Source organism: Leucoraja erinacea, chromosome 3 (assembly GCF_028641065.1).
Source record: "Leucoraja erinacea ecotype New England chromosome 3, Leri_hhj_1, whole genome shotgun sequence".
Lineage (NCBI taxonomy): Eukaryota > Metazoa > Chordata > Chondrichthyes > Rajiformes > Rajidae > Leucoraja > Leucoraja erinaceus.
The window spans coordinates 102,976,248-102,992,744 of NC_073379.1; the positions used below are offsets into that span (position 1 = coordinate 102,976,248).

The 16,497-nt window shown below is 40.4% G+C and overlaps 1 protein-coding gene across 2 annotated transcripts in view; it reads left to right on the plus strand.

The window, feature by feature from the left end:
• LOC129695898 (uncharacterized) overlaps positions 1–13,617 on the plus strand; it is a 72,787-nt gene extending 59,170 nt beyond the window's left edge. The window contains exons 7-8 of one of the 2 annotated variants that reach the window (XM_055633347.1): positions 6,680–6,732; positions 11,421–13,617. In XM_055633347.1, coding sequence (XP_055489322.1) covers positions 6,680–6,732; positions 11,421–11,485 — 118 coding nt within the window. In that variant the 3' untranslated portion in view covers positions 11,486–13,617. Of the gene's footprint in view, position 1; positions 6,573–6,679; positions 6,733–11,420 lie in introns of those variants that run through there. The other variant, XM_055633348.1, reaches the window with a different exon arrangement.
• Positions 13,618–16,497: the final 2,880 nt, after the last annotated feature.

Genomic DNA, 16,497 nt, shown 5'->3' on the forward strand with positions numbered 1-16,497 from the left:
GGATTGGTTCAGATGCAATAAAAGGTACAAGCTTCCGCAAAACTGTTTTTGGAATAACACAGACCTACATTGAGGGAGACTACATGTGGCTTTAGAGAAGATCGGCATGGGTTGTATTGGAAGCGGTGACATCAGCCATCTGACAAGGGCTCATGGTTTGGTTCAGAAATTTGGCAATGTAGTTGATCACTGCTTTCCTGCTGGCAATGATCGCCTCCATACATAAGATGTGCCTAATCGGTGCTGGATTTATATATATATGTTGACAATGAATAGAAACATAGAAACATAGAAAATAGGTGCAGGAGTAGGCCATTCGGTCCTTCAAGCCTGCACCGCCATTCAATATTATCATGGCTGATCATCCAACTCAGTATCCTGTACCTGCCTTCTCTCCATACCCCCTGATCCCTTTAGCCACAAGGGCCACATCTAACTCCCTCTTAAACATAGCCAATGAACTGGCCTCAACTACCTTCTGTGGCAGAGAATTCCAGAGATTCACCACTCTCTGTGTGAAAAAAAGTTTTCCTCATCTTGGTCCTAAAAGATTTCCCCTTCATCCTTAAACTGTGACCCCTTATTCTGGACTTCCCCAACATTGGGAACAATATTCCTGCATCTAGCCTGTCCAACCCCTTAAGAATTTTGTAAGTTTCTATAAGATCCCCCCTCAATCTTCTAAATTCTAGCGAGTACAAACCGAGTCTATCCAGTCTTTCTTCATATGAAAGTCCTGACATCCCAGGAATCAGTCTGGTGAACCTTCTCTGTACTCCCTCTATGACAAGAATGTCTTTCCTCAAATTAGGAGACCAAAACTGTACGCAATACTCCAGGTGTGGTCTCACCAAGACCCTGTACAACTGCAGTAGAACCTCCCTGCTCCTATACTCAAATCCTTTTTCTATGAATGCTAACATACCATTCGCCTTCTTCTCTGCCTGCTGCACCTGCATGCCTACTTTTAATGACTGGTGTACCATGACACCCAGGTCTCGTTGCATCTCCCCCTTTCCTAATCGGCCACCATTCAGATACTAATCTACTTTCCTGTTTTTGCCACCAAAGTGGATAACCTCACATTTATCCACATTATACTGCATCTGCCATGCATTTGCCCACTCACCCGAGCCTATCCAAGTCAACTTGCAGCCTCCTAGCATCCTCCTCACAGCTAACACTGCCCCCCAGCTTCGTGTCATCCGCAAACTTGGAGATGTTGCATTCAATTCCCTCGTCCAAATCATTAATATATATCGTAAATAGCTGGGGTCCCAGAACTGAGCCTTGCGGTACCCCACTAGTCACTGCCTGCCATTGTGAAAAGGACCCGTTTACTCCTACTTTTTGTTTCCTGTCTGCTAGCCAGTTCTCTATCCACATCAATACTGAACCCCCAATACCGTGTGCTTTAAGTTAAGAATGCAGGCTTTCTGATAGGCCTAACACAGCAAGCATTACATTTTATATAGCCATCGGTGTTTATGTATTCAGATTCACTGAATTCTCATCTGTGTCATGAACATGAGAGTACATCTGACATTGTCTTCCAGTTTCCTTGATCCCTTCCAAATTAGTTTAGTTTAATTATTGAGTGTGTGAGTGTGAATTGAGTATGAATACATCTCCGCGATATAGGTTTAGGTTTATTATTGTCATATTTACCGAGGTACAGTGAAAAACAGATCTGATATACCATTTGTATCTATATAAATGATAAAGATACACAATGTTCCACGTGCTCTAGAGTCCTCCAGCACTTTGTGTTGTGTTCAAGAATCCAGCATCTGCAGTTTCTTGTGTCTCAAGTAAACAGTTAAGTTTATTTAACTGGGTTAGCTAGGAACAGGCTATTTTTAGATATGGTCATATCTTATGAGGTAGGAATAATAAAAAATCTTACATAGAAACATCGAAAATAGGTGCAGGAGTAGGCCATTCGGCCCTTCAAGCCTGCACCGCCATTTAATATGATCATGGCTGATCATCCAACTCAGTATCCTGTACTTGCCTTCTCTCCATACCCCCTGATACCTTTAGCCACAAGGGCCACATCTAACTCCCTCTTAAATATAGCCGATGAACTGGCCTCAACTACCTTGTGTGGTAGAGAATTCCAGAGATTCACCACTCTCTCGGTGAAAAATGTTTTTCTCATCTCGGTCCTAAAAGACTTCCCCCTTATCCTTAAACTGTGACCCCTTGTTCTGGACTTCCGCAACATCGGGAAAAATCTTCCTGCATCTAGCCTGTCCAACCCCTTAAGAATTTTGTAAGCTTCTATAAGATCCCCCCTCAATCTTCTAAATTCTAGCGAGTACAAGCCGAGTCTATCCAGTCTTTACAGTTAAAAATCACAGAGTAATGGTTACAACATCCAAAACTACTAGTTTCAACTTAATTAAGGGGCAATTACTTGGGAATGAATGAAGATCTGTTTAGGGTGGGCCAAGAAACTAGGCTAAAGGAAGAGTAAATAAATGAGCAGTGGCATTAGTATTAAGCAGCTATTTCTTAATTTTCAGCAGAAACGTATTGTAATTAAAAAGTGGGACAATGAGAACCATCAACCATCGGTGGTTAACGAAGGAGGTCAGGGAAAACAATAAATCAAGAACTGAAGCATGCAAAATGCCAAAACCCAGTGGTAGACCACAGGACTAGGATATGTTCTGAAACTAGCAACAGAGAACTACAAAGTCAATAAGGAGAGTGAGAGTCATAACAAAATAAAGACTAAGAGCTTCTAGTGATACATGACAAAGGAAAGATAAGTGTGGAACTCTGGAAATTGAGCCAGGAGAATTAATGATGAGAAACAAAGAAATAGGGCAGCACAGTGGCACAGTGATTAAGCTGCTGCCTCACAGTGCTAGAGTCCTGTGTTCGATCCAGACCTCAGGTTCTGTAGGTTTCACTTTCTCTCTGTGTCCGTACGGATTTCCTCACACATCCCCGAGGTTTGAGGGTTAATTGGCTAATGTAAATTCGCCCCTTGTGTGTAGGGAGTGAATGAGAAAGTGGATAACATAGATAGCAACATAGAAACATAGAAAAATAGGTGCAGGAGTAGGCCATTTGGGCTGATCATCTAAAATCAGTACCCCGTTCCTGATTTTTTCCCCATATTCCTTGATTCCTTTAGCCCTAAGAGTTAAATCTAACTCTCTCTTGAAAACATCCAGTGAATTGAACTCCACTGCCTTCTGTGGCAGAGAATTCCAAGACCTAGTGATGTTGTGGGCTCAGTCGGCCGAAGGGCCTGTTTCCATGCTGTGTCTCAAAACTAAATAGCAGATGAGTTAAACCATTACATTGCATCATTCTTCCTGGTGAAAGACACTGCAAACATCTGAAAGATAACGAATGGCAGGATGGAGAATCTGTGGAATTCATTGCCACAAAAGGCAATTGAGGCCAAGTCAATGGATATTTTTAAGGCAGAGAAAGAAAGATTCTTGATTAGTACGGGTGTGAGGGCTTATGGGGAAAAGACAGGAGAATGGGGTTAAGGGGACGATAGATCACCCATGATGAATGGGGGAGTAGACTTGATTTCCAGAATGGCCTAATTCTGCTCCTATTGCTTATGGACTTATGATCTTGTAACAATTCTTATCACAAAGGACAAAGTGTTAGTAGAAAACAATGGAGCTAAAGACAAACTATCATCAGGATCCAACAAACTGCATCCAAGAATTTAAAAAGAATTGGCTGCATTCGTAGTGGAGCCACTGGTTGAAGCTTTCCAAAACGCCAAGATTTTTCACTCGTGGGAATCTTACCAAGCGGACATATTTGCATGTTAAGGATGCAGTGATTTAAAACTGAAGTGTGTAATAATATTTTCTCACAGAGGGTGGTTAACCACTCTCTATTTCAGACATATTGGCAACTAGAGGTTTTTAAAGAGGAGAGAGATGTTTTTAAAAAGTTTTTGAAAGATTTTCAATGTTATCATGGCTGACCTGACCGAAGCCTCAACTCCTCTTGTGTGCCAATTCCATAAGACCCTCCATTTGGAGTTGATGCCTGGAGCAGATCAGTTATGAAAGTATTAAATAGCAAGACAGTCTTGAGGAAGCGGGTGCCTATTGCTGCTCCTATTTTCTTCTGTACATATCATGCACAGAACACTCAATAAAAATTGGTGCCATATCTGCATTGCAATCAACCCATGTGGGATGTTCTTTGATTATGATTTGATTTTCAAGTGGCATTGAATTTCATGCCTGGTTTCTGGGAATGGACGCTTAAATGCCCCTGTCCCACTTAGGAAACCTGAACGGAAACCTCTGGAGACTTTGCGCCCCACCCAAGGTTTCCATGCAGTTCCCGGAGGTTTTTATCAGTCTCCCTACCTGCTTCCACTACCTGCAACCACCTGCAACCTCCGGGAACCGCACGGAAACCTTGGGTGGGGTGCAAAGTCTCCAGAGGTTTCCGTTCAGGTTTTCTAAGTGGGACAGGGGCATCATATAGGGTAACCGAGGATAAATAAAAATCAAAAGGACACAAAATGTTATGCAGAATCCCGAGATTTTTCACAGGCCAATACAGAATGCTGATTTTTGGGAAGCTGTGATCAGTGTTGATCCCTCTCCTCTGATCCCCTTCGGGGTGATCGTTGGTCAGTGTGGACTCGGTGGGCCGAAAGGCCTGTTTCAACACTGTGGCTCTGAACTAAACATTGGAGTATGAAACACACTTTCAGTGGGACTAAATCAGGAAGTGGTGAAAATTAAACAAACTAAAAAGCAGAGAACATGTTAAGTGTTCTGAGACTGAAGAAGGGTCTCGACCTGAAACGTTGCCTATTCCTTCGCTCCATAGATGCTGCCTCCCGCTGAGTTTCTCCAGCATTTTTGTCCACCTTCGATTTTTCCAGCATCTGCTGTTCTTTCTTAAACAATGTTAAGTGTTCTTGTAGCTTTTGATTTCTAGGACCAAAAATGCAAAATAACAGTAATACAAACCGCCACAGGGGTGTAGAAGTAGTGGTTAATTATAGCCTGACTGTTTAGACTATCTCAATAGTTGAGAAAGAGATTGTGAAGTGCTTTTGAAGGCTCCATTTAGGACTGTGTTGAAACTGATATTCCCAGGGGAGCTGAGTGAAGAGATATCTCTGCACTCCAAGAGCTTATTTACCAAACAACCTAAACAGTATACCAGTTCTCAAGATCTATAACTATCAGTGGATTCCCACAACCCACATTCAATCAATAGCCATTACTGTGAGAAATGTCCTGTTTGGGGAGTTTGGATTTGATGCCAGAGCTTTTATATCAAAGTACCATGAAACCAAATAACTATATCTGGCAATGTGCTGCTGAATAATTCCACAATCCTAATTTGCAATATTTGCAATGTGCAATGTTGAATCACTGACCTCTTCTATCTGAAGTAGAGAGGCTGGGTTATATTTTCCATTAAATGTTATTTACTGAAGCGTGTTGCTTCAGCAGTGTCCGCCTTATCAGGGGGTGAACTGAATGGTTCACGTTTCCTCTCCAATCCTTGAAACGCTCGTGGGCTGAGAGATTGACAGATAAGTGAAGTGTGTACATCTCACACACAGGGACTGCCGGAGTACTGAGCCTGCAAAGTTTTAATCACTAAAGTGGTGATGATAGGCCTGGGAAGGCTCACCTTTCACATACTAATTCAAACAAACAGAAAATAATGCCTCCAGTACTATCCAAGACATTTCCTGCTATATTTCCCTGTTGCTGCAGGCATTTGTTATATAATAGGGTTTCTCTATGTACGAAAAGTCAAGATGGACAATTAAATGTAACCAAAAATAGCAGGCAACAGGGAATAAAACATGCCCAATGTGTATTATGGAAACGGAGAAATGATCAGTCGCTGATAATTCTGAGAATTTGCTGATTCAACTTCATTTTCAAGTCATAATCTGTAAAAGATTTTGTATCAGAGCCAAATAAATGAAGATAAACTCTGACTGTCAATCATCAGGCACTATCACTCAATCCCTTGGAATTTGCTAAGCAACATTACTGTATGCACTGATGATACATTACAGCTGTCAATTTTCTACTCTTCCCTGCTGTTTTAAGATTGTTCAATTTCTTTTCAGACCTGTAAATATTTAGTTGAGAATATATTGCTGAAGAAACATCTGGAACATCTTGGAACATTTGTTTCTTGTTTATTACTGAGACTAGAGATTCCCGTGAAATGCAATTGGTACAGCCAACAACGCTTTAATATTTTTCATATTTCAACGCAGATGTTGTAATGCACATTTACCCGTTTGTATTATGGTCGCTACATTTTAAGCAGGGCAAATGTTTTTAGCTGCTTTGTGTGTTGGTTTAAAGATTGAAACAATGACCACACATTGTGAAATTACTTCGTTAAAATTATTTCATGGTCTGGAGAAGAGATATGAGGCGATATTAGTTTTGGATGGAATTCTAGAATAATCCTAAATAAAATAAGCATAAATGGCCACAATGTACTTGAATATGTTAAATCTTGGACAAAAAACAAATACACAGCCTTTGATGGTGCAGGGTTATGTGTATGTGACGAATAAACTTGACGACTTGACTTGACTTGACTTAACCTATGATTCTTTTACACTGTTGTTGAGTTTATTACATGTTGCAGAACTATCTTCGCCTAAAACAAACTTTCCACTTTCCAGGATGAAATTTGCTGGGTGCTTGTCTTGCAAACAACCCGAGTTGATCATTGATGGTAAGAGCGAAATCACTGAATAACAAAACATCTTAGATATTGCAGGAGGCTATTTGGCCCATTATGCCCATGCCAATAGAAAAATATTACTCCTGCCAAATCGCACGTTTTTGTACCAGCTCTGTGGCTCTGCAGCCAACAGCTGTTGAAGTAGACCTTAAATCTAAATCTAAACGTGATGAAGGTTTTGTCTTATCCTCTCAGGATGTGAATCCTGGACTTGCAACTTCCTCATCTCCCCTCTAATCCCTCCAGCCATCTTGTTGTTGACCACTCTCTTCAGGGAAATGGGTTGCTTATAATTTTAAACACTGTGTATCAGCCAGATATTGATCATTCATGCCTAAAAATAAGAACAGCTTTCTCACAGAAATGTTGAAGGCACAAGATAACTGACTGGATATTCAATAAATATTGCATGATGATGAAATCTCATTTGCTAATGCAAAAAATATAGATTAAAAAAATGATATCTCCTCCCATTCAAAGAAAACAATCCTTATTTATCCAAACTTCCTTCTAATTACAAATTTCCAGGCTTAGCAACATATGTGTGAATCCCCTCTGGACTCTGTTTAGTGCAATTTCACCCCTCTTGTAATACTACTGCTAAATATTCATTTTGCTATATGGCAATGAAATAAATGCACACAAATAAACTCCTTGCAAACCTCTGCTACTATTTAGGTCATTTTGATTTGGAGAAAAGTGACCCTCGGGAATAGATTTTCAAACCTTTTTTTTTAAACTTATGCTGCAGTTGAATTGCTACCCAAATTCAGGGCAGATCAATGTAACAGTCCGGAGAATATCCATTTTTCCCTGCCACTGTCAATGTGTTCAGGCCCGTCGCTGATCAATTGCACTTTGTTTTTAGTTTTAGTCCGTGACTGCTGAGCATTTTCATGTTTTTAATGCAGCCTGAAAATAAACCCCCTTAAAGTGACCAATGATTAACTCTGTTCGTCCAATTGTGTGGACACACTCCAGTTGTTCCATTCATAGCACAATTACTATTGCTTTCAGGCAGTTACCAGATTCTGTGTACCACGTCTGTAAAAAAGTTTAGGAGGAAAAGAACTCCTATGTTATAATGCAAAGTAGAATCAGTGCAAGCTATTATGTTTCCTTGAAGCTAGTCTCTGGGATCATGCAGCTATTACCTATTGCTAATTATTTATTTTGACAAAAACTGTAAAAGCCAATTATGCAACTACAGATATCAGTAAGTATTAGTTAAGTATCTTTACAAATGAACACTGTGTGAAGCTGCTGAACTGGTGAGTGCTGTTTATTTGAACATTTTGCTTAACAGCAGAGTAAAGTATAATAAATAAATTCAGATTTCTAAATTATACAAACAAAACATATCATGTGCTTCGGTGACAGAGCTCATAGGTCTGGAAGTAAAGGAAATTAAATAACTCTTTACTCATTCAGTCCTGCTGTGCAAAGGAATTTTTTAGCCTTAAAACAATTGACCTGCATTCCTAAAGCCCCTGTCCCACTTAGGAAACCTGAACAGAAACCTCTGGTGACCTTGCGCCCCCACCCAAGGTTTCCGTGAGTCGCCAGAGGTTTTGGTCACTTGCCTGGAAAGCCTCGACCGAAGCGTGAGCTGCATCTACTGATCAAAGCTCCAACAGGATCTTTGCTACCGACCACACACACACGCACACACACACACACACACACACACACGCACACACACACACACACACACACACACACACACACACACACACACACACACACACACACACACACACACACACACACACACACACACACACACACACACAGCACAACACACACACACACACCAGGGACAGCGGAGGAGCGCTGTCTGTGCGATGAAGAGGAAGGTAAACGGCTGCCACAGAGCACGGTAAGTCCTTTAGAGAGCGCGGGAGAGAAGAGGAAAGAACGGGAGAGAAAGACAGAGAAGGGGAAGAGAAGGGGAGAGAAGAAGAGAGAGAAGGGGGGAGAAGGGGAGAGAAGGTGAGAGAGAAGGGGGGAGAAGGGGGAGGGAGAAGGAATGGAGACAGTTTTAAGAAGTTTAATAAAGTTAGCGGGCATTTTACCTTCCGGCAGATCTTCTAGGTCCTGAAAACCAAAGATCCTACAGGATCTTTGCTGAAAACTCCAATGAGCCAATCAAAATGGCCAGTCAGCGAAGGAGATTGCCTTCGACTGCCTGTAAGTAAATAGCGACCCCACTCCACTGGCTTCGACCAAACGGCAACCTATTTTTAGTCGAGGCCGGTTTTGATTTTTTTGAAATAATCGCAGGAACATAGAAGAAGCCTCGACTACGCGGAAGCCACTTTCGACCATTAGGGAGAGTGACCAAAACCCCCGGGAACCTCACGGAAACCTTGGGTAGGGCGCAAGGTCTCCAGAGGTTTCCGTTCAGGTTTCCTAAGTGGGACAGGGGCATAAAGGTACACTGCCATGTTTGCATCTGATCAGTTTGGAACTTCAATAAACTGTTACCAGAAATAGTATTTACTAATAGCAACTGCGAAATATAATGTGCTTACTGAATGTCCAACACAAAGTGCCATGGAAGGACATGACTTGGCATTACGTATGCAATAGTGGAAAGAGTGTGCAGAATGATTCTGTTGAGTAAAAGCTTGGCACTGTTTTTATGTCCATCTTACTACCTGTTCTTTGGAATGGATCTGAAAATCCTGGGAGAATGAATTACAATACTTCCCAATTCCCTTGGCTAAATTATAAATCTTTGTGGGGGGAAAGGAAGCAGAAGCAGATGTTTACAAACAAATCAGTTCAGGAAGGAAAATGTGTAATGATGTTATTGAAGATTGTAATGTCTAGTTTCAACCACCTAATTTACTTTCCTGATCTGATATATTAATGGTTCACTCTCTTTTGCTACTATCTCTCTGTCTTTTTCAAATTTGCTGCCACTAACACATACCTCATAAAACCAATTCCTAGCATGATCAAACTATTGGCCCATTTCCAATCCTCCTAGCCTCTCCAAACACATGTAGTTTTCCACATGTATGTCCATTGTTTTAATTTAAATAGTTCCAATTAGCTTTCCATCTCTGTCACAACATCCAAATGCCTATAAAAATTACTGACATCCTCCGCAATTGTGAAATGGGAAATCAGTCCTTCCTTCTACTTGATCATGTTTGTTAATGATAAGCCGGTTGACTATATTGTCATCCAAAACCTGCTCTTTACCTTTGAATTGGTGGACTATACTCAGCTGGTCCCTCTATTTATTAAAGAATCATTTGCAATGCTCGATTGTTACCTTTGGATATTTTCTTGAGAGCTATATTTACGTAAATATAGCTCTCAAGAAAATATCCAAAGGTAACAATTTCTTTTTCCCACCTCCAGCCAGTTCCTTGTAACATTATCTGAAATAATATGATGAGCTTTCAGTGACAAAACCCAGATTTACTCAACATCCATATTTTTTCATCACTCCATCATTTCTAAACTGTCAAATTACTTGTCCAATATCTAGTACAGGATGAAGTTTTTGGAAGAACATTGGAAAGAAATATCTTATTCCCTCGCCACTGCCTCTAACCCACTCCTTAGCAACTATCTAAAATTTAACTAGTCATAACCCTAGTTTCATATTTGGACCTGAAATAAACTTGGACTGGATGTCTATCTAACAGTTTTGGAAGGGAAAATATTGGATATAGCAAAGGGAGTAATAACAGAAGTAGGGTACATCAGGGATTATTATTTGTGTCCCAGCTATTCATGATTTATATCAATAATTTGGATGAGGGAGAAAATGCTGTACTTCTAACTTTGCTGATGATACAAATCCAGGTGGGATTGTGAGTTGGGATGAAGACATGGAGAGGCTGTAAGGAGACGCGAGCAAACTGAGCGAGCGCACAACAAAAAGACAGACATAATGTAAGAAAACCAAAAATATCTGAAGGCGCTGGAAACTTGAACTAAAAACAGAAAATGTAGGAATGACTCAGAGGCAGGCCTTATCTACGGAAAGAGAAATAGACGTAATGTTTCAGATTGAAGACACTTTGTCAGAATTGGGGCGGAAAAATAATTAGTATCAAACTGCAAGGAGAGTGGAAGGGTATGGGGGAGGAGTTGCTAGATAGGAAGAAGATAACATCTCTGATATGGGAATCCAGGGATGTGGGAAGAGAAGTTCATCTGGTCAATGGGCTAATGGGGAGTGAGGTGATCTTTGGGTGCAATTGCACCTGGGAGGTCATGTTCGATTTTAGTCTCCTTACTTTAAAAAAATCCTTTTTTCCTACCTTACCTAAATCAAGGTCCTGGTGTGGTGTCTCTGCAGATAATGCTTGGCTTACTGAGTTCTTCCAGCCATGTGCTTTTTTATTCCAGAATCAACCATATCTTTTGTCTTTAAATACGGTTGTACTCTCATGAAAAAAAAAAAAATTCACTAAACTAACCCAGGGATGTGGGCTTAACATATGAGGAAAAACTGAGGGGACTAAGCCTGTGTACTTTGGAACTTAGAAGAATGTGAGGATTGTAACGTCTGGTTTCAACCACCTAATTTACTTTCCTGATCTGATATATTAATGGTTCATTCTCATTTGCTACTATCTCTCAGTCTTTTTCAAATTTGCTAAATTCTGACAAAGTGTCTTCAATTACAATCTTCAATTATAATTTTCTTACAGGGCTCAACATGGCAGATGCTGGGAGGATGAGTCCTGAGCTGAAGAGTCTCAGCAAAAAAGGATAAGGCGTTTAGAGCTAAAATTAGGATTTTTTTTTTCATGTGGACAGCAGTGAATTTTTGGAATTCCACCCTCCACAGGGCTTAATTATTGACTTCATTCAAAATAGAGATTAATAGATTTCTGAGCATTAAGCCAATCAAAGAACATGAGGAAGGAAAATGATCAAGATTCGCCATGATCTGGATCAATATCAAAGCACACTCAAATGGCAAAATAGTCTCGCAGCTCCTATTTCTTACAAACTTATGTTCTTTTATCATTGCCATTATTAATGCCACACATTTCCAATTTAGCATGGGATAGTTCTGCTCCCCGCACCATTCATTGGCTGTTAAAGCTCTCACGCCTTATGTGGCTACCATGGACCTGTCTATTCCTGACTTCAATCCTTTATTCCTTTCTTCACAAATGAGTTTTCTGAAATATTCCTGAGCTTGCATTGTAGCATTCACTTATGACCAAAGTTCTCAATGACCAACTGCCCCACTGCAATTTGCAATTTGATTGACATGAGTTAACTTATTATAGCAGGATTGCCCTGCCTGGCTAGAGACCAACTAGCACCACAAAAACCCACCCAGATCTAAGTGGAAACGAACATACCTATTTAAGTACACAGTACAGAGCAGAATAGATTGATCTGATATTCAATTTTGCAATCCCACCTCTATAGCCTTTAGCACACTTTATTAGCAAGAATCTATCTACCTATTATAAATTATCTTAAATATATTCAAAGACTGTTTCCATCACACTTTAGGGAAGACAGTTCCAAAGACTCGTGATAATTTGAGAAAAAAAAATCATCTTATATTGGTCTAAGTGTGGAATCCACTATTTTTTAAGCTATGATCCCTGGTTCTAGAATCTCCCACAAGAGGAAATATACTCTCTACATCCAGCTTGTCAATACCTGATGGGTTCTTTCTCAACTCAAAGACACAAGCCTTGCATGAGAAACCTTTCTTCATTGGACAACATACCTACCTTTCCGGGTACTTTCCTCAACTATTTCCCATGCATTCGTATGTCAGAGTAATACTTTGCACAGTACTTGACATGATGTTTTATGTTAACACTCACAATGTTTTATTTTTTAGCTTTCTTATCAGTATTTATAAAGCACAAAGGAAATGAATTAAGAAGTTATAAAATATGGGAATGACAGATGCCACATATATACTTGTTATTCCGAGAATTGCATCAGAACTGGAAAGCAACCTTTCCACATGGTTTATTGGATCATTTCATGTGAACTTTGTAATCTTCACAGATGGTTAAGCACTGTATTTGCTACTTAGCTCTGACATATTCAAAGTCAACACCAAAAGAAGTGCAACATTACCATTATTGGAAATATGCCATCATTATCAATGTTGCATAAAAGTGGCCAGATTATAACTGTGAGCATTTGGTATTTTGACTGATAACTGAACAAGAAATGATTAATTAAGCGAATAGCTTACATGGACTAATTACATGAATTCAGTAAAAATTATTGAATGGTATAATGCAGATTAATAAAGTTACAAATATAGTAAACATATTTGCCTCAAGGTTTATTTCTAGATGAATAAGACTTAATGTTTTATAATAGGTTATGATAAAACACGTAATACATTTTGGAGGAATCCTCTTGAAACTGCATATACTGTTCTGATCAGGATGATACACATGGCATGGTGCTGCTGTTCAAAGTTCATCGAGACACTGCAGGAATAGCAAACTATTTCCCAGGAATTATATCAGAACCATGAGGTTAGACCAATCGGAAAATAACAAACTCTAAAGTATTACCAGGAAATGCTGGAAACATAAAGCAGATCAGGCCACATGCGTGGGGAGGCAAACAAAGCCAATGCATGAGGTCGAAGACTTATCCTCAGAACTGCAAAGAAGACAAAATAAGCTTGATAATCTACAAGAAGTTGAGTGGGGTGGTGGGGAGCAGAGATTGTGTGGGGGAGAATGTCTCTGGTAGGGTAAAATCGAGTTGGGATCAGCATAAACTATAAACAAGATTATAAGCGGAGGTAAGGGATATGGGGAGAAGGCAGGAACGGGGTACTGATTGTGGATGATCAGCCATGATCACATTGAATGGCGGTGCTGGCTTGAAGGGTCAAATGGCCTTCTTCTGTCTATTATCTATTACCTATTGTCTTGTCTATTATCTTGTCTATGAACTAATGGGAGTAATTAGAGAGTGATGGCATTAAACAATGTAGGAGATGTGAAATGCAGAGCAGGAAGACAAGCCATGCTGGTAAGGTTGGGCATGTCCACCATAAGCAGAAACAATAAAAAGAAGTAAACTGAAAAAAAAACAAATAAGATGAGCCAATATCACAACTGAGTACTCATTGTATAGTCAGTGAAATGAATTAACCTGAAGTTGTAGAAATCAATATTAGTAGTTTAATCTGATAGGTATCCTTAAAATTACAGATTATGATCAATTCTAGGCATTTTGCCTCTTGTGTAAAGAGCAAAACTGGAAGTTACTAAGATGACATAATTGCCAAGTAATTAAACTTGCTGTTTGGAATAAACTTCAACAAAGGTATTGTTGCTAAAATTACAGATCCACAAATATTGACAGAAAAATAAATTGTAAAGAGAAGGAAGATACAAAGGGATATATTGAGCTCAGTGATCATTATCATGTTGGGAAATATGAATTTGTTCATTTTGGCAAGAGCGATAAAGAAACATTTATTCTAAACTAGACCAAGTGGGACCCGTTGGGTCCCTGTCACACGGGAGGCCTGGCCCCCCAACGCAACCCGTTCCTCCAACGCAATATTCGACCACTCACCCATAGCCCCCACTGGAGGCCTGGTCTCCCAATGCAACCCATTCCCCAATGTAAGATTCCGCCACTCACCCAATCCCCCAACGCAATATTCTACCACTCACCTAGAGCCCCAAACTGGAGGCCTGGTCCCCCAACACAACCCATTCCACCACTCACCCAATCCCCCAACGCAACCTGTTCCCCCAACGCAATATTCTACCACTCACCCAGAGCCCCTAACTGTGCATGTCAGCTCTCCCTCATTTTGAACTTAAAAAAAAATGCAATTGCACTAACATTTTTTAATTCTTTAATGTGATGTAGGTGCCACCGACAAGGCCATCTTTTGTTATCCAAATCTAATCATTACATTTTCAATTTGGAGAGCAATTAAAAGGCTTTGCAATCACATATGTGCTGGGTTAGGCTGGAAGATTCTTCCCCTGAAGGACATTTGCTGCCAAGGACTGGGATAGCAACATTGTAGCCGGTAGGGCTACAATCCCATTGTGACATCATGGCTGTTAGCTGCCAGCGCAGGTTTGAAGAAATCCTCCTCAAAGTGTGTTACACAAAAAAGCTGGAGAAACTCAGCGGGTGCAGCAGCATCTATGGAGCGTAGGAAATAGGCAACGTTTCGGGCCGAAACCCTTCTTCAGACACTCCTCAAAGTGGGATTTTGTAAAGCTAAAAATGTTAATCACTTGTAAAATAGAACACCAATCTGAACAAAACTTGACACAAACCACCACAGGACAATTGTGAATCAGGTGGTGCAAAACTTTTAGCGCTATCACATACCATTTTGGCGTAGTTCTGGGATCGCATTGTTATGTGAGGGTATATGAGATTAATGCAACCTGCTTGATAGGCAGTCCATCCACAACCATTCAGCCACCCCACCACTGATGTTCAATAGCAGCAGTTTGTACCATCTTATAACATATAACATATAACATATAACAATTACAGCTCGGAAACAGGCCATCTCGACCCTTCTAGTCCGTGCCAAACACATAATCTCCCCTAGTCCCATATACCTGCGTTCAGACTATAGCCCTCCATTCCCTTCCCATCCATATAACTATCCAATTTATTTTTAAATGATAAAAACGAACCTGCCTCCACCACCTTCACTGGAAGCTCATTCCACACAGCTACCACTACTCTCTGAGTAAACAAGTTCCCCCTCATGTTACCCCTAAACTTCAGTCCCTTAATTCTCAAGTCATGTCCTCTTGTTTGAATCTTCCCTACTCTCAGTGGGAAAAGCTTTTCCACGTCAACTCTGTCTATCCCTCTCATCATTTTAAAAACCTCTATCAAGTCCCCCCTTAACCTTCTGCGCTCCAAAGAATAAAGCCCTAACTTGTTCAACCTTTCTCTGTAACTTAGTTGCTGAAACCCAGGCAACATTCTAGTAAATCTCCTCTGTACTCTCTCTATTTTGTTGACATCCTTCCTATAATTAGGCGATCAAAATTGTACACCATACTCCAGAATTGGCCTCACCAATGCCTTGTACAATTTTAACATTACATCCCAACTTCTATACTCAATGCTCTGATTTATAAAGGCCAGCACACCAAAAGCTTTCTTTACCACCCTATCTACATGAGATTCCACTTTCAGGGAACTGTGCACAATTATTCCCAGATCCGTCTGTTCACCTACATTCTTCAATTCCCTACCATTTGCCATGTACGTCCTATTTTGATTTGTCCTGCCAAGATGTAGCACCTCACACTTATCAGCATTAAACTCCATCTGCCATCTTTCAGCCCACTCTTCCAACTGGCATAAATCTCTCTGTAGACTTTGAAACTCTACTTCATTACCCGCAACCCCACCTATCTTAGTATCATCTGCATACTTACTAATCCAATTTACCACACCATCATCCAGATCATTGATGTACATGACAAACAACAGTGGACCCAACGCAGATCCGTGTGGCACCCCACTCGTCACTGGCCTCCAACCTGACAAACAACCATCCACCATTACTCTCTGGCATCTCCCATTCAGCCACTGTTGAATCCATCTTGCTACTCCACCATTAATACCCAACCATTGAACCTTCTTAACCAACCTTCCATGAGGAACCTTGTCAAAGGCCTTACTGAAGTCCATATACACAACATCCACTGCATTACCCTCATCAATTTCCCGTGTAACATCTTCAAAAAATTCAAGAAGATTAGTTAAACAAGACCT